This window comes from Hypanus sabinus, chromosome 22 (assembly GCF_030144855.1).
Source record: "Hypanus sabinus isolate sHypSab1 chromosome 22, sHypSab1.hap1, whole genome shotgun sequence".
Taxonomy (NCBI): domain Eukaryota; kingdom Metazoa; phylum Chordata; class Chondrichthyes; order Myliobatiformes; family Dasyatidae; genus Hypanus; species Hypanus sabinus.
Window position 1 is genome coordinate 29,764,051 of NC_082727.1, and position 24,643 is coordinate 29,788,693.

The 24,643-nt window shown below is 41.3% G+C and overlaps 2 protein-coding genes across 10 annotated transcripts in view; both read left to right on the forward strand.

The window, feature by feature from the left end:
* Positions 1-5,594, forward strand: part of ccdc6b (coiled-coil domain containing 6b) — a 149,037-nt gene extending 143,443 nt beyond the window's left edge. Inside the window, exon 10 of the mRNA XM_059947418.1 lies at positions 5,540-5,594. Within this exon, the coding sequence (XP_059803401.1) occupies positions 5,540-5,579 (40 nt within the window). The 3' untranslated portion in view covers positions 5,580-5,594. The remainder of the gene's footprint in view (positions 1-5,539) is intronic.
* A 772-nt stretch (positions 5,595-6,366) lies between these two features.
* fam13c (family with sequence similarity 13 member C) overlaps positions 6,367-24,643 on the forward strand; it is a 95,973-nt gene continuing 77,696 nt past the window's right edge. For 3 of the 9 annotated variants that reach the window (XM_059947413.1, XM_059947408.1, XM_059947414.1), the window contains exon 1: positions 6,370-6,546. Coding sequence is in view for 3 of the 9 variants with exons in the window: in XM_059947401.1 (XP_059803384.1) it covers positions 14,991-15,124 (134 nt within the window). In the remaining 6 variants the exon portion in view is untranslated. Of the gene's footprint in view, positions 6,547-7,844; positions 7,896-14,938; positions 15,125-23,157; positions 23,550-24,643 lie in introns of those variants that run through there. The other 6 variants (XM_059947404.1, XM_059947403.1, XM_059947402.1 and 3 more) reach the window with 5 other exon arrangements.

Below are 24,643 nucleotides of genomic sequence, written 5' to 3' on the forward strand. Positions count from 1 at the left end.
GCAAAATTGCAGTCAGTGCGATGAGATGAAGTGTAACGTAGGGTCAAAATTGAAAAGGGTGATGAGTACAGGACTGAAGGCGTTATATTTGATTGCATGCAGGATACGGAATAGGTAGATAATCTTGTAGCACAGTTTGAGATTGGCAGGTATGACGTTAAGCATATCACTGGGTTGTAGGTCAAAGAAGATCATTGGTGGGAGCTGAATGTTGAAGGATACCACTTGTATCAAAAGGGTAGGCAGGTAAGCAGAGAGTGTGAAGTGGCTGTTCAGTTAAAAAAAAAATTAAATCAAATCTTTAGAAAGCGGTGACTCAGGATTGGAAGATGTAGAATCCTCTGGGTAGAGTTAAAATACTGCAAGGGTAAATGACCCTGATGGGAGATGTATACAGACCCCCAACCATGTGGGATATAACTTTCAACAGGAAATAGAAAAGGAATTTAATAAGGACAATGTTACAATGGTGATGGAGGATTTCAATGTGTAAGTAAATTGGGAATATCAGGTTGGTGTTGGATCCCAATTTGCAGAATATCTGAGTGATGGCTTTTCAGAGCTGCTTATGGTTGAGCTCACTAGGGAAAGGCAGTTCTGCATTAGGTGTTGTATAATGAACCGGATTTGATTACGGAGTTTAAGGTAAAGGAACCCTTAGAAGACAGTGATCATAAAATGATAGAATTTACCCTGCAGTTTGAGAGAGAAAGAGAAGATAAAGTCAGATGTATGAATATTAAAGCTGAGTTAAAGGGGTTTACAGAGGCATGAGAAAGGAGCTGGCCAAAGTTAATTGGATGGGGTTACTAGGAGGGTTAACAGCAAAAAAAAACAATGGCTGGAGTTTCAGGGGCATTCCAGAAAGTGCAGGTAGATACAACCCCAAGATGAAGTATTCTAAAGTGAGAACAAGGCAACTGTTGCTGACAAGGGAAGCCAAAGACAGGATAACATCAAAAAAGAGAACATATACCATGGGGCACCATGATAGTGTAGCGGTTAGCACAACACTACTGCAGCCGGGCCATTCTGTAGTTCCGAGTTCAATTCCAGCACTGTTCTTAGGAGTCTCTGTACATCCTCCCCGTGAAATGCATGGATTTTCCCCATGTACTCTGCCTTCCTCCCACAGTGCAAAACCATACTGGGTAGGTTAATTGATCATTGAAATAGTCCTGTAATTAGATTAGGGTTAATCAGGTTTATTGGGGGTTGCTGAGCCAGCATGGTTCATAGACCTGGAAGGATCAGCTCTGCATTGTATTACTGAAGTAATAATAAATAATTGAGCAAAAATTGCTGGTAAGTTAAAGGATTGGGAAACTTCTAAAAATGAACAGGAGGCAATCAAAAATCCATAAGGAGAGAAAAGATTAAATATGCAAATAAACTGACCAATAATAGATCATAAAGAATGCAGCGGTAGTGTAGTAATATGATGCTACTGTAGCTCACGGCATCAGAGTTTGGAATTCAATCCTGGCATCCTCTGTAGTAAGTCTATAGGTCCTTCCTATGGAATGCATGCCCTGAAGGCTCCTGTTTCCTTGCGCTGTCCAAAGATGTACAGGTAGGTTAATTGATCACTGTAAATTATCCAGTGATTAGGTTAGGGTTAATTTGGGGTATTAGGGTTTGCTGATGTGGCACTGCTTAAAGGGCCAAAAGGGGCTACTCCGCACAATATATCGCAGAATAATTAAAATAGAAGTTTCTTGCGATGTATAAAGAGTAAAAGAGTGGTGAGGGTGGATATTGGACTGTTGGGAAGGGATGCTGGAGAGGCAGTAATGGGGAACAAAGAAATTAGGAGTGGATTTAAGTATTTTGCATCAATCTTCACTATTGAGGATACGAGCAGTATGTCAGAAATTCAAGAATGTCAGGGGGGCAGAAGTGAGTGTAGTTGCTGATACTATGTAGGGGATGCTTGGGAAGCTGCAAGGTCTGATGATAGATAGATTAGTCACCAAGACCAGCTGGACTATACCCCATGATTCTGAAAGAGGTAACTGAAGAGATTGTAGAGGCATTAGTAATGATTTTTCAAGAATCACTAGTTTCTAGAGCAGTTATGAAGGTCTGGTAAATTGCAAATGTCACTCCACTCTTCAAGAAAGGAAGGAGGCAGAAGTAAGGAAATTTGAGGCCAGTTAGCTTTTATTTCTGTGGTTGAGAAGATGTTAGAGTCCATTATTAAGGATAAGGTTTCGAGGTATTTGGAAGTGCATGATAAAGTAGGTTATGAGGGATTTCAATATGCAGATAGATTGGGAAAGTCAAATTGGTGCTAGATCTCAAGAGATCGAATTTGTAGAATGCCTACAAGATGGCTTTTTAGAGCAGCTTGTGGTTGAGTTCATTGGGGATCAGCTTTTCAGGATTGTGTGTTGTGTAATGAACTGGATATGTTTAGGGTGCTCAAGGTAAAGGAATCCTTAGGAGATAATGATCATAATATTATAGAATTCACCCTGCAATTTGAGAAAGAGACAATAAGGTCAAATGCAGCAGTATTACAAGAAATTAGAGGCATTAGAGAGGAGCTGGCCAAAGTTGATTGGAAGGGGACACTAGCAGAGATGATGGCAGAGCAGCAATGGCTTGAGTTTCTGGGAGCAATTTGGAAGACAGGGTAGATTCATCCCAAAGAAGTAATAGTGTTCTCAAAGCAGGATGACACAACTGTGTCTAACAAGGGAAATCAAAGACACCTCAAAAGCAAAAGAGAGGGCAAATAATAGTGCCAAAGTTAGTGGGAAGTTAGGCAATTGGGAAGTTTTAAAAACCAACAGAAGGGAACTAAAAGCATAAGGGGGGAAGAGATGAAATATGGAGGTAAGCTTGCTAATAATATCAAAGGGGATACCAGAAGTTGTTTTCAGATATATAAAGAGTAAATGAAAGGTGAAAGTAGATATTAGACCACTGGAAAATGACACTGGAGAAATAGCATTGGGGGATAGGGAAACGGCAGGCAATTTGAATAAGTATTTTGCGTCAGTCTTCACTCTGGAAGACTCTAGCAGTATTTCAAATCTCAAGAGTGTCGGGGGCAGAAGCAAGTGCAGTTGCTTGGAAAACTGAAAGTTCTTAAGTTAGACAAGTCATCTGGATCAAACAGATTACACCCGGGGTTCTGAAGGAGGTTGCTGAAGAGTTTGTGGAGGCATTAACGATGGTCTTTCACATTAGAAGTAGTTCACAAAGCAGAAGAATGGGTTGAGTTGAATAATAAATCAGCCATGATGGAATGTCAGAGCAGACTCGATGGGCTGAATGGCCTAATTCTGCTCCTGTGCCTTATGACAACTGCAAATTGCAAATCTCTCCTGTGTGAAAAGTTTGAAGTCCTAATGTGGGAGAGTATTAGAATTTCACATGAGGCTAATGAGGACCACCCTATATTCTTCAACAGGAAGATTTATTGGACTCACTCAGATTGTAGCATTCATCAATATGGGATGGTTATGTGCGTGGTTACATTTAATGGTTTTAATATGTGCATGTGTTAGGTACTCCAACACTCCGAAGCATGCACCTTGTCAATGTTTCTAAACACACAGGTCAATCACAACCATAATTAAATGCAATTAATCTGGATAACTATCAGTACCTCAGCTTTGCTCAGTAAACAATTAGCCCTGGTAATATACAAGGGAATAGAAACTATAACACAACAACTTCGGGTATTTTGATATTCAGGACAGTTTTGATATGGAGGCCCGACATGTCATTATTGCATTTTCTAATCTTTTAATGATGGTTCTCTGGTTAGTTACAGTAGAAGTTACCTTCAACAGGAATAATTTCATATTCTCTAACATCTGGATATCAATTTGGGTAACCTAGGAAAATGCTAGCTGAAATCAACTGCAGATATGTTTCAGTTTTTGTTGGAGTTAGTACAATTAGGTTTTCCACTCTACCTCTTAAAAACACAGAATCAAGCAGATTTAATTCCTCTGTTGAAGATCCTTGATTTGTTTGGAATTCATCATTTTGTACATCAAGAAAGAAATTTTCACTCTGAGCTAAATCTCTGCAAGACCTTTTTTAGTAGGGTGTCTGTGACCAAATAACCTTGGCATGTTACTATTGTGAACAGTGATTAGCTTGTGTCAACACAAAGGTACTAATTGACGCTCATATGTGGTAAATTAATAGCTGCACTGTAGTGATTACATCCTTAAATGTAAAGCAATCTCCACTTGTCTTATCTTCAGGGCTTCTAATAGGAGGCTGTGTTATTAAAAAATGACATGGAAGAGCATCTAGTTTTGGATCTGAAGGTCACCTTTTGTTAGACAAGTGGAGTCCATCTGCCTTTTTAAAACTTTTAAATGTATTTCCTATTGTGTAAAGACATGCAGCGTTCATATTCAAATTGCTCGATGAGATTCACTCACCAGGTTGTTTCTCTTGGTCTGTTTGCCAAGGTGGACATATCAGAACACATTTTTAGCACTGCAGTCATTCTCAAGCTTGCAGTCTGCCTGTGATGATAGTGCCAGCTCCATTGTCGAGGTCTTGATTGGATAGCCCTAGGTTTACAGTCTCTCCCTTGACCTTCCCACCATAGTTGACCCCACCAGGAGCCAAGCTCCAGACAACATTGCTCTTGGGATCTCAGGAACTCACAAACTTCACCACCACAACAAGGTGGCGAACCTTCTCCTTTAAGGGTTTATCACTTTGAGTCGGTTCAAAGCACATTGATATGCCTGAGGCCTTGAGTTCTTCTGCCTGTGTAGTATTTCTTTGCTCTTCCCCTGCCTCCACATGTCTGTACTGAGATCTTCAACAATACTTTTGTTATCACTGAAGGACCTTACTTTCCGAATAGACTCGTAGCTGAGCCCTCACATTCCATCCTCGAAGTCCAATGCTCTTACTGTTCATGTTCTGACTTGGCCACGTCCTGTCCACCCATCTCTCCTGTGCTTGCTGACCCAACTAGCTCATGATTCAGCAGCAGGTTGATTTTAGAACTGTAGTCTCCCACCCCCCCCCCCACCAAATCCCCAAATCCCTCAATGACCAGCAACCTCTGATCATCTCCAGCACTTAACACCTCAAGATATCCGCCTGTACACTTCACTTGCTCGGTGATTCCCCAGTTTGGAGTCAGAATCATACAGTACAGGAAAGGGACTTTCTATCCACCATGTTGATGAATGCTATCAAGTACCCATTTCTACACACGAGGAAAGGTAGATAGGACTCGGTAGATTAATAGTCCAGCATGGACTGGATGGGCCAAAGCACCTATTTCTGTACTGTAGTGTTATGAGTAATGTCAGGAGAACCAGATAAGAAAATAGACCTGTCAGTCAAAGGCTGGGAGACACTATCATTCCCTCACCGAAGTTGTATCTGTGAGAGTGATGGGACAAGCTACTGAGAACTAATAAGCCTTCACAGCCAGCTCATTGCTGAGTAATTAGTATCAGTATTCTCCTCTCTGCTTTGTTAAAACAGCCCACATTAGTTCAAGAAAATCATTGTTCAAAGTCAATTTATTATCAAATTACAGGTATGTCACCCTGAGATTCACTTGTGGGCAACCACAGTAAATACAAGAAACTCAATCGAATCAACAGGACCACACTCAACAGATGGGCAGCAATCAATGTGCAAAAAATAAACCTAACAAACTGTGCGAATACAAGCAGGAAGAGAAGAAAAAAGGAAATAATCAGAATAAACAAACTAGTATCGAGAACATGAGATGAAGAGTCCTTGAAAGTGAGTTCATAGGTTGTGGGAACAGCTCAGTGATGGGGTAAGTGAAATTGAGTGACGTTATCCCCTCTGGTTCAAGAGCCAGATGTTTGACAGGTAATCACTGTTCCTGAACCTGGTGGTGTTGGTCCTGAGGTTCCTGTACCACCTTCCCGATGGCAGTAGTGAGAAGCAAGCATGGTGATTATAACACTATTTTATATTTCACTTCTATTTTCAACAAAGTCTCCACAGGCCACAAGCAGCACATTCACAGTTCTGTTGTAATGGAAGATTTTCATGTAAACAGTGACCTTCAAAAGCAGTTGTTTTCTTTCAGAGCAAAAAAAAATCAGTGTAATATATGTGTATAAGTACATTCAGTGTGTGTAAGCTTCAGCATTTTGTTGCATTTTAACCATTACCGTCTGATTTATTCAGCAGTGTGTAATTAACAGATTGAGTACATACAGGTCAAATGTCAGGTAAGCAATTAATGGTCCTGATTGTATTCTGTGCATTGCACAATTCCAGTATTGTGAAACACTGGTGATAAACCTGCCCAGCTGCAGTGACTGGATAACTGCCAGCTGAAGTGTCCTGAAGTGCTCACTCACCGTGGATCCATTCAGATCCGAGTTGACACAGCCTCTGGAACAGCAGCTGAGCTCCGTGCTCTGAATGACTGACCTCACGAGCAGGTCCAAATGAGGATCTAGTGGCATCACTGACAGTGCAGCTGCAGGTTTGACACTGGCCCGGGTGCTATGGTTACTCGCCAAGTGGAGAGAGGATCAGGGACTGGAGTGCCTTTGTAAGGTAAGATCTTCACTTGTCTTAGGCAGGAGTGATATTGACGACTCAAGACATCAAGGAAAGTTTTGGTTTCAGCTGTACTCCCTTGCACTCTTGGTGTGAATCCTCTGCCCTCCAACCCTCCTCCACACATCTTAATCCAACAAGCTTTATGATTTCAGATAACTGTGGGCTACGTGGTTCTTAATGGCCTGGCAGGATGTCTCTTTCCACTCCGAGTTAAAGTGTGAGTCCAGGTATTTTGTTATGCGATGTAAGGTGGTTTCTATTAATTGGTGTTTCCAAGAACCACAAGGAAGCTATAACACACAGGACCAGAAAATTTGGCAAACTTTGTTATTTATTTATTATGGCTGTGTATATTACTCATGCAGTTTATGGTACCTAAGCCAGCCTGTACATCCTTCTGTGTGCACATAAAGGATCACCTTGAATGATGTACAGTCTTTTGGCTTGAGTTTAAACTTGGATGATACACAATTCTTCATTCTCATCAGGAAGACGGTGAGATATCACACTATCTTGTGTTGCAGATCATGTAGCTTAGCATCTCAATGACAGTTCAAGGAGTTTTGACCTAGTCTTGAAGGGCTACTGTAAATAAGATGGAATTGCCACATCATTACACCTTCCCTATCAGAGGTGCAACTGATCTTCAAGGACAAAAGGGGAAAAGTAAGAGAGTTCTGCTTGGATTTCTGAAGCTTGTCCAAAAGCATAGGAAAGTATTAAATTACCTCTAATTAATCTAGGTGTAGTCAGTTGTAAATAAGTAATCTCAAAAGTGTTCTTGTTTTCATTTTCGTAGTGCTAAAATCATTTGAAGCCGTGATTAATGGCATTATTTACAAAATCACAATGCATTCTAAAATTAACTTCAAAGTGTATTATAATTAACTGAGATGCACTTTAACCATCAAAAGAAGCATTTTGACCTTGTATATGTATATCTATTTAAGGAAACTTCTGTGAGAATATGTTATCAGTAAGTAACCTGGCACCATCTTTAATTCAGAGCAGAGAGGGTACAGCAGACTATTGAGTTTAAGCATATCTCAGCATTCAGCTACAAGAATGTTTGATCCAGTTTCATTACCAAAACATTGACACGTAGCAGTTTAATGAGCAAGCAGTAACCCTGATTTGAATGTGTCCATTGTGTCCATATATGACATTTTAAACTTGAGCTGTTTATTGATTTACTGCAAACCAATTAACCTTTGCTATTGGCTTTGCAAAACCACTATCATAATCAGAAGTGAACTTCCACTATTTAATTTTGGCTTGATAATTTTGTACAGATGATGCCAGAACCTAGCCAGAAGAAGACTAATGATGTGCTACCTCCACAGGTTAGAGAATTTAACTTATAAATTCTGAAGTACGAGCCCTGTATCAGTATTTCTACCAATCAGCTGGTTGGTGCAAGGTATTGTTCTGGTTAGAATGGCTTACTTGCAGAAAGCAATGGGTCACATTTAGATCGGCAATCAATAACTAGTGCGTTGCCTTGGAGATCAGTGTGCAGCCTCAGTTATCGGTGGTCTATGTTAGCGATTTGGATGAAGGGACCAAGTGTACTGCGGCCATATTTGTTTCTTGTGTATAGAGAAGAAAGATCTGCAAATAGAAGGAAGACACAGTCTGTGAAAGGATATGGGTTAAATGTGTGAGCAGGGTTGCAGATGGAGCATCGTGCAGAGAATGAGTGGTTATCTATTCAGAGGAACAATGAGAAAAGTACAATTAAATTAATTATAATTAAATCAAGTCAGTAGAAAACCTTATGTATGAAATTGAAGGTAGGAATGATTTGATGTCAATCTACAGGATGTGCTGGAACTGTTCTTGGAGCACTGCTATGGTTTAGGTCTCCATGCTAAAGGAATGAATAACCAAGTTCGAGGCCATGCAGGAAAGGTTCACTTAGTTGATTCCTGAGGTGAAACATTTCAAAGATGTATTGGTTAGTAGGTTAATTAGTCATTGTAAATTGTTCTATGATTAGGCAAGGGTTGCAGGCCGGTGTATTTTTTTTTATTTGCAAAGCACTTGCAAAAATAATTTAACAGTCAGTAGATTGCAGTAGCAATAATTTTGAATCAATTAACAATGATTGTGAAACTGAACCTGCATTTGACAGAGAAAAGTGAGTTGAACGTATATAGGCCAGTGTAAATGGGTAGTTGAAGATCAGCATGGACAATGGGCTGAAGGCATGATTTCAGCTCTGAATCTTAGTCTTTCACTTACATGCACGTTTCACCTTAGCGCATCTAATATTTCTCCGCTAAACTGGCCATTAATAATACAACTTTATTTGAGAGCTTGCAGTAAAATTAGAAGCAATTTGGCAAGAAGACATAAAGGGCTCTGACTGGGACATTGATGTTTTGTCCAGAGCTTCTGCTTCATTTTTCTGCGTGCTCCATTTCGCAAGCGTGACTGGCCATGACTCCAACATCTCTGCAGTGTGCAACTCAGTGCTTGCTGCTGCAACCACTGACCATCTGAAAAGCCCCTTGCCCACGGCGGCTCAGCCTTCTACTGCATGGGGATCCACTGATGAACGGCGAGTGCCCAGATGCCCAGTGGAGCACTATGCTTTCTCTTGCCTGCTTTCTGCTGCTGTGCTGTGGCTGCCTTGCAGTGCGTACAAGTCAACTAGTTAACTAGCAGTTAATGCATCAATGACCTAGCAGCAATGATGTCTGCAAACAGTTATGATACAGCTGTTATCACAATAAAGTTTTATTCTATGTTTCATTATGTAGAGCACACTATTTTCAACTAGCTCTTCCCTCACCACCACCCCCCAACTTTCTGCCCTATCACTAAACATAACTTTCCTTCTCCCTCACTTTCCACTTTCCACAGGGATTTCTCTCTCCTTGACTCCTTTGTCCATTCATCCCTCCCCACTAATTTCCTGCAAGCAGCACGGGTGCTGTACTTGCCAGTTTATCTTCTCTCCCTCTCTCTCCCCTCCATTCGGGCTCCCAATCAGTCCTTACAGCTGAGGCACCATTTCACCTGCAAGTCTGTCAGGGTCATCTACCGTATCCAGTGCTGCTCATGAGGCTCCCTCTTTATCAGTGAGACCTGACGTAGATTTGGGGTCCGCCTCATCGAGCACCTTCGCACTGACCACCACAACAGGTGGGATTTCCCAGTGACACACATTTTAATTCTACTTCTCATTCTTTTCTGACTTGTTGGTCTGTGATCTCCTCTGCTGCCATGGGCTGAGGGAACAACATCTCCTATTCTGTCTGAGTAGCATCCAACCCGATACAATGAATATTGATTTCTCTAATTTCTGTTAGTTTCTCCCCCCTCTACTTCCCTTTTTTCCAATCTCCATTCTGACTCACCTCTTACCCCTTCTCCTCAGATGCCTCACTTCCTTCCCTTTCTCCCATGTTCTTCTCTCCACTCATACCAGATTCCTTCTTCAGCTCTTTGCCTTTTCCACCAAACACCTCCCAGCTTCTCACTTCATCCCCCTCCCACACCCACCCTCCTTCCCCCTCACCTGGCTTCACTTCTACCTGCCTGCTACCTCTCTTTCTCCTCCTCCCACCTCCTTATTCTGGCTTCTTCCCCCTAGCCGGATGAAGGCCCTTGGCCTGAAACATCGGCTATTTATTCCCCTCCATAGATGTTGAGTTCCTCCAGCAATTTTAGTGTGATGCTCTGGATTTCCAACATTTTGTGTTTTTGATATGTAGCTCTTCCCACATTGCCTGAATCTTTTTGTTTCCCTGTTATCCAATTGGATGCTCATCCAATATGCGATATTCACTGAGCGCAGCATTAACAAGGTAAACTCCAGATTCCTGACAACTATTTAAAAAAGCACTTGGTGTTTATTGTCTTTTAGGCTTCATAATATGCAACAGAACTGTTAGGGAGTACTGACTCAGTGAAATCGGTTAGACATGCACTATAAATCATGCATTTAATGTAGAAGGACTTTGTGGTGGGACAAATGGTCCAGCAGGATGTGGACCAATACCCAGGAGAAGGAAAAAGTCTGGAGCTTTTCCATATCCCATGGGTAAAATCACGCACGACTGATCAGTTTTGATGCAATTGCAATTGCAATTGTTTCCCTGGTACAGTATATACGAAGACTGGTGAAATTGTAAACTTAGTGACTAAAACAGAGCACAATAGCATTTAGATGTTTCCTCAGTTCATTGTTGGCTTTTCTGGAATTGCTTAAGAACAGTGCACAGTGGTTATGAATTACTGTTAATTCATGTGACCCAGCATATGTCATGGAAGTAGATTAGGCACAGCTGTGCTGTGCTGTTGTGGGCAGAGCTGGATCAAGTGAAGAATCCATCTAAGGTCATTCACTATCTTCATTGCACTGGGTGGGTGTGATCAAAGACCATAAGGCATTGGAGCAGAATTAGGGCAGTCTACTCTGCCATTTGATCATGGCCGATTGATTATCTTTCTCAACCCTATTCTCCTGCCTTCTTCCCGTAACCTTTGATGCCCTTACTAATTGAGATCCTGTCAAGCTCTGCTTTAAATGAACCCAATGACTAGGCCTCCACATCTGCCTCAGCAATGAATTCCACAGTTACACCACCTTCTGGCTAAAGAAATTCCTCATCTCTGTTCTAAAGGGAAGTCCTTGTCTTCTGAGACTGTGTCCAGTCATCCAAGACTGCCATAATTGGAAATAATGGCCCCACGTCCATTCTTTCTAGGCCTTTCAACATTCAATAGGTTTCAATAAGATTGCCGCTCATTCTTCTAAACTCCAGTGAGTACAGATCTAACCTGGACAGCTTGTGTGGTTGAAATGCATAATCAAACTGAGGAACCTGTAGCAGAGGTATTGCAAGATAGGAAAGTCTATCTGAACATTTGATTAGAGCAAGAGAAAAGCTATTCAACTCTTTGAGCCTGATTTGTCATTCGATGAGATCACTGATTTTCTGTGACCTGAGTCATGGTGCATTTACAAATGTTTGTATATTGCATTCCTTCAAAAGCTATGGTTAAACTCAAATAAGCTATTAAACTTCAGATTTCAGATCAACAGGAAACTTGCATCTGTTGGGATTTGTGGAGGAAAGTTCTGAAGGTTTTACTATCCTTTCAATGCAGAAGTTTCTCCTAATGCAATTCCTGAAAGGGCAGTTTTTCATTTTTAGTCTAGTCTGGGTATTGTAATCGTGCAACCGAAGTGCAATTCCCTCCTTTCTGACATGCGGCTGCCTAAATTGCTCAGGACACTCAGATGTGATATAACACAACTTAGATTAGACTCAACTTTATTGTCGTTGTGCCGAGTACAGATACAAAGCCAATGAAATGCAGTCAGCATCTAGCCAGAAATACAAAGTATAGTGTTATTTACAAAATAACTGCAAATAAAAAGTAAGTGTTACAGCACACAAATATAAAAGTACTGAGACAGTACAATATGGGTGCAATACTGCTTAGCGCTGTGATGTGAGGTTCAGCAGGGTCACAGCCTCAGGGAGGAAGCTCTTCCTGTGCCTGCTGGTGAGGGAGCGGAGGCTCCTGTAGTGCCTACTGGATGGCAGGAGAGTAAAAAGTCCATGTTTAGGGTGAGAAGCATCCTTGATAAAGCTTTTTTACCCTACCCAGGCAGCGTTTATAGTAGATGTTCTCAATGGTGGGCAATTGGGTGCCGATAATCCACTGGGCAATTTTCACCACGCGCTGGAGTGCTTTGCGGTCCGATACGGGGCAGTTGCCCCACTTGCATCACATCTTGCCAAATTGATTGCCAGCCAGTTAATCTTGTCATCTCCTCCTCCTCTGACAGCTTCCTTGTTAAGCGAATAAATTGATTTCATTTGTGTGAATTTCAATTTCAGCCAGTAATCTCCTTTGGAAGTTTTTTTTTATCAGCACTTCTGTGGTCCATATACGCAGATGTCCACTTGTATGCTTTTATCAGCTCTTCAAAGACAAGTCACTTGGCTTGATCGTTGCCAAACTTCCCAGCTTGGATGTGTTTTTATTTATTTAGGGATACAGCAGAGTAACAGGCCTTTCTGACCCGACGAGTCCGTACCACCCAGATACACCCATACTTCATGCAAGTGCATGGAAGGTGGGAGGAAACAGAAGCGACAGGAGGAAACCGATGCGGTCCAGGGGAGAAATCACAAACTCCTTTCAGACGGTGGCAGGAATTGAACCCAGGTCGCAGGTGCTGTAATAGTGTTACAGTAACCGCAACTCTGCCATGGCGCCCATTATTATTACTGACGTACTGTATACCATGAAATTAGTTTTGCAATAGCAATACGGTATAAGACATAGGAGAGACAACTCCAGGACCATTCAGAAATCTAATGACAGGGAAAGAAGATTTTATTAAAATATTGAGTGTGGGTCTTCAGGCTCCTGTATCTTCACCCTGACGGTGATGATGAGAAGCAGGCATGTCCTGGATGGGAGGGTCTTCAGTGATAGATACTGTCTTCTGAAGGCACGGCCTGTTGAAGACGCCCTCAATGGCAGAGACCATTGAGGCCACACTCTGATCTATGACAGTCACCTCTCAAGAAAAACTGCAAAAAATGTTGCTACCTAGTAATTGGCATCTGGTTCAGGAAATTTGGTTTTTCACACTCCCTTTTAACTCAGCAGTGGCTCCTTTTCCTGCTTGTCCTTTAAACACAACACATTCACCGTTTGGGTTAGTGAGTTGTGGGCATACTCTGTTGACACTGGAAGCATTGTGACAATTGCAAATCATCCTCAGCTCAATTCTTGCTGCTTTGATTTGACACAAACAACACATTTCACTCTGTTTTGAATTGGTGACATAAAGCTAATCCTATTCTTATCTGTTCTTCGTATTAAGCCACTGGTTTAGTTATTTTCCAATTTTCCCATTTCCCTTTTGCATGTAGTGTTGACAGTATCATTTCTCTCATTTTGTTCCTTTTAATTGTTCTTAAACTACTGTTTATCTTGTCCTCCCCTGTCCTCGTTTCACAACCTTCAGTGGTTCATCTATTTGTTTATTTCTGTAGGGCTCTGGTCCTTGCTGTTATTTGGATAGGAGCTGTACCAAATGGACCACCTTGCCCAGCACTGAAACTGTTGTTACATGAAATGTGACCCACTTTCTCAGAACATTCCTTCAGCCATGCTTAACTTGCTCATCATGTTATCAGTCTGTCTATTCAGTAACACCAGGTTCAAGAATAGCCACTTTTCTTCAACCACTTGGTTCTTGAACCAATGGACGTAAATAGATCAATGTATTTGTTAAATGTACATGGAAAATAAAGTTGATCCTTGAACACAGCTTGGCATCTCTTTGATCATTTTGTACTAAAATACTTTTATTCTAATTGTCTTTTTTTTGTAACAAAACTACATATACTTTATACTTGGTTTGTTTTTCTAACAATTGCTGCTTATATAATGCTATGTGCTACTGCAAGTAAGTTTTTCATTGCACCAATGTATGTGAGTGTGGCAATAACTCCAACTTTAACAGTTTGAGCTGTCTTAATAATTCACTATTTATACACTTTGAGGTCCAGTCTTGAATTTAAACCTCTGTGCACTTTTATACTGAGCTGGACCTCTCGCCTCAAAATGAATCACAAATACTGGATCCTCTTGCCACATCTCCTTCACTTTAGCTGGTTTTGAGATCTCTGTCATCGAGTCAAGTTACTTGCAGTGATAACGAACCATAATAGTGCTTAGCATCACTGAATCTGCTACAGCTCAGAGAAGAGTTTGGTAACCCCAGTGATAAAGTGTTTAGGAGTCTTGAGTCTAAAGTGACCCACTTCCTTTTGAAAGTCACCCATTTCCAAATATACTGCATGCTTCCTTCAAGTAATTGTCTTAATTGTAGGACAGGTTGGTAATTGAACCAAAGCATCAAATTGGCAGACTCATGTCACCTGAACCACCTTTCCACATGGATGAATGACATTGAGTGTGGAACAGGCTTTGGTCAGCTAGTTGTGCCATTTAATTCTGCAATGAATCATTCTGTTTGGTAGGGTTCCTCAACTCCTCAAAACGTTTGGGCCAAGATGCAGTGTTTTCCCCTTTAACTCGCCGCACACCGTGACTATAATCAGGAAAGCAGGAGTATGTTACTGCGTGTGTATTTATTAAAGCTGCTGATTTGCGAGCAACCTTCAGTTCAGTTAAAGAACAGATTAATTTTTACAACAATATGTGGTAGAATGAGCTAGGATTTTTCTCCTCTGAGCGAAGGAGGGTGAAACTTGATCGAGGCGATACAAGATGATAAGAGGCATAGATTGAGTGGCTAGCCAGAATCTCTTTTCCCAGGGTGGAAGTGGCTAATACGAGGGGGCATAATTTTAAGGTGATTGGATGAAAGTAGGGGGTGGGGGAGGTATGTCAGAGGTAAGTGTTTTTTTACAGGAAGAGTGGTGGAGCACAGAATGCCTTTCCAAGAGCTGGTGATAGAGGCTGACACACTAAGGACATTCAAGAAACTCGTCGAAAGGCACATGGATGAGAGAAAATTTGATGGATGTGTTGGAGGAAAGAGATTGATCGCGGAAGAGCTTAAAAGGTGAGCCGAAGGGCTTGGAGTGTGCTGTTATGTTCTAACAGTGTTTGCTGGTTCTTCAGTTGCTAAAAAGTTTCAGGAGTATATTTATCAAACTTTAAAACATGGGTAATTGCGTTTTGACTTTTACTAAAGCATGTTCTATTCCTTGCCTGAATCCAATAAAAAGGGAAAGCTTCCTAGTTTGTTTTTTTTTTGACATGCATTAAATTTTTGAATTGAGGACCAGCTGGTCAGTACACCGATTAAGTCATGCTGAACACATGCAGTTCAGTCTTCATGCTTGACCTATCATAAATTGTCGAGTAAATACAGGTCCATGTTAAATGCAGAGAAAAGACCCTCATCTACTATTGTTTGCAGTTGTATCAAAAGCAAAACAAAGTTGACTTTTTTTCAAAGAGTGTTTGACTAAAGATTGTCCGTGACTGCACAAGACTATTTTTAACAGCATGGTACCTTTTGTGTTCTGTACATCAGGTACCTGTTCTGATATTTAATTAAGGAGTGTGTAATAAAGGGAACATCTTTACCTAAGTATGCCTTGTGGGCCTCTCTTGGATGATATTTCCCCGACGGTCTTTTAGTTTTTTAACTGAGTAGTATAAGAAGCTAGACAACTCTTGGGATTAGTATTTAACAGAAAGAAGACAACTGAGAGAAATTTCAAAGGTGCATGTATCAGTATTTAAAGTCATACCGTATTTTGTATTTCATCAAGCAAGAAAATAACTAAATATAAATTGCCTATGCAAAGATACGGAAGCATTATCTAACTAAACAAAGCAATAATTTTGCAGGTATAAACAGCGTACCATTGCTCTAAATGATTTTGTGATTAGAAAAAGTTTTTTTATAGTCACACTCGTTTGTAGCTCCTCGCTCCAGAAAAAAGATCACTAAGTGAATGATTTGGATATTAGATCATACTACACTGATTAAATTCACCAAATTGTTTGTGATGACCTTTGAATGTCATTGGTGAAACCAGCATTTAGTGTTGATCCCCAATTCCTGCTAAACTTAGTGGCACTTACCCTTATAAACAAACTTATAAACTGTGGTGTTTCAGTCTGAGAAAAAACTTTACTGGAAAGACACTGCTGAGCAGCCCAGTGGATTCTTGTTATCATTGATGCTAACTTTTTATTCTGAGCTTCACTTAATTATCAGAATTTGAATTCCTCCCTGCCTGGTGGGATTTGGACCTAAAGACCAGGCCTCTGATTAATTAGTGCATGAGCTTAACTGCATCTGGTGAGTAAATATGTCATTAAAAACTCTTCTAAAATGAAAAGTTCCTTTGAAAGCACCTCAGCTTTTCAGGCTTTAAACTACCTTCTTGACTCCTTATTAGTACAGTTCCTACTTTTCATGATGCCTTTTTTGTTAAAGATCTTCGACAGGATGTGTTGTAACTCAGCATTCCAGCATCGCAAATCCTTTTGATTTCACTCATTGTTCTAGCCCCTAATACCAACCCACTCCAGCTGCACTTAACACCTTACTGTACCTTAGTTAAGTTCTAGAACATGGAAAACCTACAGCACAATACAGGCCCTTCAGCCCACAAAGCTCTGCTGAACATATCCTTACCTAGGGTTACTCATAGCCCTCTATTTTTCTAAGCTCCATGTATCCATCCAGGAGTCTCTTAAAAGACCCTATTGTTTCTGCCTCCTGTGGTGAACTACATATACCTGTCTGGACACGCCCCCTGCTGACTGCTCCTGTGGCTCCTCCCACTGACCCCTGTATAAAGGCGATTCAGGCCTGAGCCTGGCCTCTCAGTCTCCAGGATGTAGTATGATAGTCACTCACTGCTTGTTCCTTCTTCCAGTCAATAAAAGCTGATATCTTGCCTTACGTCTCAGAGTGAGTTATTGATGGTGCATTACCTCCACCACCATTGCCGGCTGCCCATTCCATGCTCTTACCACTCTCTGCGTTTATATAAAAAAAACAGCAACTTACCCCGACATCTCCTCTGTATCTACTTCCAAGCATCTTAAAACTATGCCCTCTTGTGCTATCCATTTCAGCCCTGGGAAAAAGCCTCTGACTTTCCACATGATCAATGCCTCTCATCATCTTGTACACTTCTATCACGTCACCTCTCATCCTTCATCGCTCCAAGGAGAAAAGGCCGATTTCACTCAACCTATTCTCATAAGTCATGCTCCTCAATCCAGGCAACATCTTTGTAAATCTCCTCTGCACCCTTTCTATAGTTCCCATGTCCTTCCTGTAGTGAGGCGACCAGAACTGAACAGTACTCCAAGTGGTGTCTGACCCAGGTCCTATATAGATGCAACATTACCTCTCAGCTCCTAACTTCAATTCCACAATTGCTGAAGGCCAATACAGAATATGCCTTCTTAACCACTGAGTCAACCTGCACAGCTGCTCTGAGCGTCCTATGGATTCAGACCCCAAGATCTCTCCAATCCTCCACGCTGTCAAGAGTCTTACCATTAATACTATATTCTGCCATCGTATTCGACCTACCAAAATGAACCACCTCACACTTGTCTGGGTTGAAATCCATCTGCCACTTCTCAGCCCAGTTTTACATCCTATCAATGTCCCGCAGTAACCTCTGACAGCCCTCCACACTATCCACAACACCCACAACCTTTGTTTCATCAGCAAATTTACTAACCCATCCCTCCATTTCCTCATCCAGGTCATTTATAAAAATCACAAAGAGTAGCGGTCCCAGAAAAGATCCCTAAGGCACACCACTGGTCACCAACCTCCATGCAGAATATGACCCGTCTACAACCACTCTTTGCCTTCTGTGGGCAAGCCAGTTCTGGATCCACAAAGCAATGTCCTCTTGGATCCAATGCCTCCTTACTTTCTCAATAATGCCTTGCATTAGGTACCTTATCAAATGCCTTGCTCAAATACATGTACACTACATCTACTTCTCTTCCTTCATCAATATGTTTAGTCACATCCTCAAAAAATTCAATCAGGCTCGTAAGACACAACCTGCCCTTGACAAAGCCATGCTGACTACTCCTAATCATATTATGCCTCTCTAAATGTTCATAAATCCTGCCTCTTGGGATCTTCTCCATCAACTTATCAACCACTGAGGTAAGACTCACTCGTCTATAATTTCCTGGGCTATCCCTACTCCTTTCTTGAATAAGGAAACAACATTTGCAACCCTCCAATCCTCCAGAACCTCCCCCGTTCCCATTGATGATGTGAAGATCATCTCCAGAGACTCAGCAATCTCCTCCTTCACCTCCCACAGTAGCCTGGGGTATGTCTCATCTGGGCCTGGTGACTTATCGAACTTGATGCTTTCCAAAAGCTCCAGCACATCCTCTTCCTTAATAAATACATGCTCAAGCTTTTCAGTCCACTGTAAGTCCTCCCTAGAAGCACCAAGATCCTTTTCCATAGTGAATACTGAAGTAAAGTATTCATTAAGTACCTCTGCTATCTCATCCGGTTCCATTCACACTTTTCCACTGTCACACTTGATTAGTCCTATTATCTCATGTCTTGTCCTCTTGCTCTTCACATACTTGTGGAATGCCTTGGGGTTTTCCTTAATCCTGCTCACCAAGGCCTTCTCATGGCCCCTTCTGGCTCTCCTACTTTCATTCTTAAGCTCCTTCCTGCTAGCTTTATAATCTTCTAGATCTCTATCATTACCTAGTTTTTTGAACCTTTCATAAGATCTTCTTTTCTTCTTGACTAGATTTACAACAGCCTTTGTACACCACGGTTCCTCTACCCTCCCATCCTTTCCCTGTCTCATTGGTACGTACCTATGCAGAACCCCACACAAATATCCCCTGAACATTTGCCACATTTCTTCCATACATTTCCTTGAGAACATCTGTTTCCAATTTATGCTTCCAAGTTCCTGTTTGATAGCCTTATTTCCCCTTATTCCAATTAAACACTTTCCTAACTTGTCTGTTCCTATCCCTCTCCAATGCTATGGTAAAGGGGATAGAATTGTGATCACTATCTCCAAAATGCTCTCCCACTAAGGGATCTGACACCTGACCAGTTTCGTTTCCCAATACTAGATCAAGTATGGCCTCTCTTCTTGTAGGCTTATCTACATATTGCGTCAAGAAGCCTTCCTGAACACACCTAACAAACTCCATCCCATCTAAACTCCTCATTCCGGGGAGATGTCAGTCAATATTTGGGAAATAAAAATCTCCCACCACAACAACCCTGTTTTTATTACACCTTTCCAGAATCTGTCTCCCTATCTGCTCCTCGATGTCTCTGTTACTATTGGGTGGTCATTAAAAGACACTCAGTCGAGTTATTGACCCCTTCCTGTTCCTGACTTCCACCCACAGAGACTCCACAGACAACCCCTCCATGACTTCCTCCTTTTCCGCAGCCGTGACACTATCTCTGATTGACAGTGCCACACCCCCAACTCTTTTGTCTTCCTCCATGTCCTTTCTGAAACATCTAAAGCCTGGCACTCTGAGTAGCCATTCCTGCCCCTGAACCATCCAAGTCTCTATAATGGCCACAAGATCATAGCTCCAAGTACTGATCCATGCTCTAAGCTCAGCCGCTTTGTTCATGGTACTCCTCGCATTAAAATAGACACATCTCAAGCCATCAGTCCGAGTATGTCCCTTCTCTATCACCTGCCGATCCTCACTCTTGAACTGTCTCCAAGCTTTCTCTGTTTGTGAGCCAACCTCCTCTTCCTCTGTCACTTCAGTTCAGTTCCCAACCCCCAGCAATTCTAGTTTAAAATCTCCCCAATAGCCTTAGCAAACCTCCCCACCAGGATATTGATCCCCCTTGGATTCAAGTGCAACCCATCCTTTTTGTACAGGCCACACCTGCCCCAGAAGAGGTCCCAATGATCCAGAAATCTGAATCCCTGCCTCCTGCTCCAATCCCTCAGCCACACATCTATTCTCCATGTCATTCTATTCCTATACTCACTGTTGCATGGCACAGGCAGTAACCCTGAGATTACTACCTTTGAGGTCCTGCTTCTCAACTTCCTTCCGAACTCCCTGTAGTCTGTTTACAGGACTTCCTCCCTTTTCTTACCTACGTCATTGGTACCAATATGTACCACAACCCCTGGCTGTTCTCCTTCCCACTTCAAGATATCGTGGACGCGATCTGAACCATCCAGAACCCCGGCACCTGGGAGGCAAGCTACCATCCATGCTTCTTTCCGGCATCCACAGAATCGCCTGTCTGACCCCCTAACTGTAGAGTCCCCTATCACTGCTGCCATCCTCTTCCTTTCCCTACCCTTTGAGCCAGAAGTGCAGCCACTGTTGCTTCCCCCAGGTAGGCCATACCCCCCCCCCCCAACAATACTCAAACATGAGTACTTATTGTTAAGGGGGACAGCCACTGGGGTACTCTCTAGTATCTACAAATTACCCTTCCCTCTCCTGACTGTTACCCACTTATCTATGTCCCGAGGCCATAGTGTGACTACCTGCCTATAGCTCCTATCTATCACCACCCCACTTTCCCTGACCAGCCGAAGGTCATTGAGCTGCATCTGCAGTTCCTAAGGAGCTACAGCTCGACGCACCTGGTGCAGATGTGGCCGTCTGGGAGGCCGGGAGTCTCCAGGACTTCCCACATCTGACACTGAGCACAGAAAACTGGCCTCACATACATACTTCCTGTCTGTATTCTACATAGGCTACCTACCTCGCCTTGACCCGTTATCGCTGAAGCCCCATTGAGCCAAAACCCGTGTACTCTGTCTCCCTCTACTCATCCACCCGCTCTATAAAGCTGTCTTCTTTTTAAACTCTTCTCGTTGTTCTCACTGGCTGACGTCCACGCACTTGCATAGTCGTGCCCCGATCAAACTGCTGAAGAAATAATCTTCTCCTTTTAAACTCTTCTTGCTGTTCTCACTGGCTGACGTCCACACACTTGCATAGTCGTGCCCCGAGCAAACTGCTGAAGAAATAACCTATCGTTATAATAACTTATAGTTCCATAACGTTCCATCAGGCCCTTGAACCACAAAAGGATAATTTGAGTATGCCCACAAGAAAATTAATCTCAGGGTTGTATATGCTGACATATATGTACTTTGATTGTATGTTTACTTTAACTTAGAACTCTGTATGACTGACAACTTCACTACCAAACCTTCTACAAACTTGTACTTGTTGGATATCTGGTTGCCGTGGAGCTTGACAAAAATCTCTGTTTGCTTCCTTTTTAATTCTGAATCTGACACACCACTCAACCTAGTTTTGCATGCTGACATAGTTATTTCCAATACTTCTTTTGATTCTCATATTCTTCTGTAAGTTCTTTCCACTGACTCTGCCAGCTTGTTTCTGATGTGTGCCCACTTTTGCACCGTAATGATGTAGGAGCAGAATTAAAAAGCAAACCCGAGGAAATCTGCAGATGCTGGAAATTCAAGCAACGCACACAAAATGCTGGTGGAACACAGCAGGCCGGGCAGCATCTATAGGGAGAAGCACTGTCGACGTTTCGGGGATGGAATGGTGGAGCTGAATGGCCTAATTCTGCTCCTATGTCTTATGGTCTTATAGTCTCCTTGAAACGGATTTTACATGTACTGAACCACGTACTATAATTTTCTCTTGTACAACAGCAGTATGGAAAAAGGATGTCATACTGTCTAACTGATGATTAAAGGGTAACCATGTCAATCCTTTCATATAAGATTCCATGATACTTCCTATTTGAATGGGGCTGATAGGACCAGGTTAATTAATTAACACATTGTGTGAAAGGAGAATTCTCGCACCTCTGAGCAGAGTCGTCCTGTGCATTACCTCGGATGGTCTGCATCGGTAAATGTTATAACTGGAAAGACCATAAATCTAAGCACAGCACTCCAAGGTTGAACATGCATAATTAGTTGAGTCCTGGCTTGATTTTGATAACTACTTCCTTCCATGTGAGATAAATCCATTTTGCAAGTGGAGTGCAATTTCAATCTTAAAGATATCTTAGCTTCTGCCTGTTTAAATTCAGAACTGGAGATGGCATTTCTACTTTAACGAAAACCCTTGCTAAACATGGCCAACTAAATCCAAGATGCATTCCATTTTTTTGATGTATCACACTGAGAATTTACATCATGTTATTTCCAAGTTTGGAAGAGCCTGAAAATATTTTAACATTGGCAGGGAAATCTATTTGTGCCCATTGCATGTGACACCTCCTCATGTAAAAGATTATTTAAATACCCTCATGGAAAAATAGAAACTGTCAATGAGAAGCAGGAAATGAGCCAACCTAAATTTGCTTGCCTCGGAAGAGATCAGAAGCCAGCGGAGGGATTTAATCTTAAAGGACATTCGCAGGTTGAGAATGTGTGAAAAATGAAAACTCAAACTGACAGGTGTGCTGATGAAATTTAGTTCTTTAAACACTGAACTTTTTAAAATGCTTGCACATTTTATGTTTGCTAGTTTCTGCTGATTAATATTCTAGCGTGACATGGAAAATGATCTTGAGGTTGACTGTATCAGCATTTTGCTTGATTTGCTTTTGGTACTGTATTGCAGTTCTTACTAAGTTAGGAAGAACCAATCTATGGAAGGGTTGCTGTTAATAAGTGAGAAGTTCTGAGTGTAAATGGAGTTGCATAGTTTGTTCAGTATTAAAATGAGTCATTTGACTGTAAAAATTCAATGGAATATAAAATGGATGTTTCAAATTACTTAGGCTCTATTTCTGTTGACAAGGAGAGATAGACTTCAAATTGAAAATTAGTTGCTCTGGATTTCCAGCATCTGCAGGATCTCTTGTGTTGTTGAGAATTATTACTTGTGTTAATAGAATCAAATTAAAACTTCAAAAGAGCATTTTTGAAGTTGGATTTTGTACAAATGTTTTCCTGTGCCTGAAATTGAGTACAGTAACCTAGTGCTGTTAATAAAGCTTTCTGTTTCATTGCCTGTGTTCAAGAAATGAATACCAATAAAGTCTGGAGGTCAAACATGTTGATAAGGGTTTTAAAGTAAACGTTATCATTCACTTAATAAATGAAAGAATTAATGAGTAGATAACTTTTATCTTCAGAACCTTGAACATTAATAATCCTTAAGTAACCAAATGAACAAACATATTACATGGATAGAGCATTTGCTGTGATTTATTTGGATATTTACTGGTCAAAGTGCAAGCTGCATTTGTAAGTTATGTAAGGCAAAATCATTTTAACAAAGTGTTATTATATGCTGTGAAATTGCATCAGTCGGGATAAAGTTTATCCAAATGAACAGTTAAAGCTACAAGCAAGGGTTAAAGCTTAAGGTTGTTGTGGAAGTTTCATCGTTACAGGTTGATCAGTCAGCCCATCTGTCAGTGCCATTTCTTCAAATGTGCTCGTCTATTGGAATTAAATGCTGAGGATAATCATAGGTTAATCAAAGGCCAAGCTTCATTTGTGGTAAGAGGCCCAGATTAATATTTCAAGTGAATGCTCTTTCATCTGAACCGTAATAGTGATCTATACTAAATCTATTTTACTGCATTTTCCCCAGGTATTTAATTTTCCCCAAGGATCCATCCTGTTTTCATACAATATTGATTTTTGCATCAATAATTATGTGATAATCATACTCCAATAATCTGGCATGTTAAAAATGAACTGCATGTCCTTGTTTGCCAAGTTGTTTATTAGTGGTCACTTCATTCTTTTCCCTCCAGTTATTTTCCATGAACTTCAAAATCATTACAAATCCATGTTGTTCTCCAATGAGTATTTACATTTTAATCAACTTCCTAGATAATGCCTCCTTTACCTAATGTAACCAGTGACTGTACATTACCAATGATTTGAATCACTTTTTGTACCAGGACAACATCCCATGCACCATCAGTCTACAAGCCATGACACTCAGGGTTTTGTGACTGTACATTTTGCTGCTGTTGTAATTATATTCTGCTGTGTTCGTACTGTGTTTTGCACCTTCGCCCCAGAGGAACACTGTTTCATTTCGCTGCATTCATTTGTTTGTATGGTTGCATGACAATTAAACTTTGAACTTGGAGATCTGCAACTCCGCAAGTGACTTTTTCAACTAGGTTCCATAAGAAACCTAGACCAGAAGGGCCTGTTAATGTGCTGGATCACTGTAATAAAAGCAATTTTAAATAAAAGATGACTCGTATTCTAATAGCGTAACGCCAATCTTCCACATTACCAAATGCCTGATCCTACATTGATGGATTTGGGGTAAATTTTCCCTTCCTTTTGCTTTTTCACGCATAATCTAATTTAATTTCAAATCCGAATGTAAGTGTTGAGATCTGAAAATGTGGAGGTGCGAAGAAGCACCTTATTTCTGACTGCTTTAAGCTGGAGCATTTGTGTTAAACTCATCTGAGAGAAATGGGCTAGCCACCATTTCCCCTGGCTGTCACGTCAAAAGTTAAGGTTGCTGCAGTTTTGGTTCACGTTATTCTGGAGCTAAGAAAACAAGTGATACAGATCTGCTCCGGCAGCCAGAGTGGCTTGTCAGACTGGCAAAAGTAGTGAAA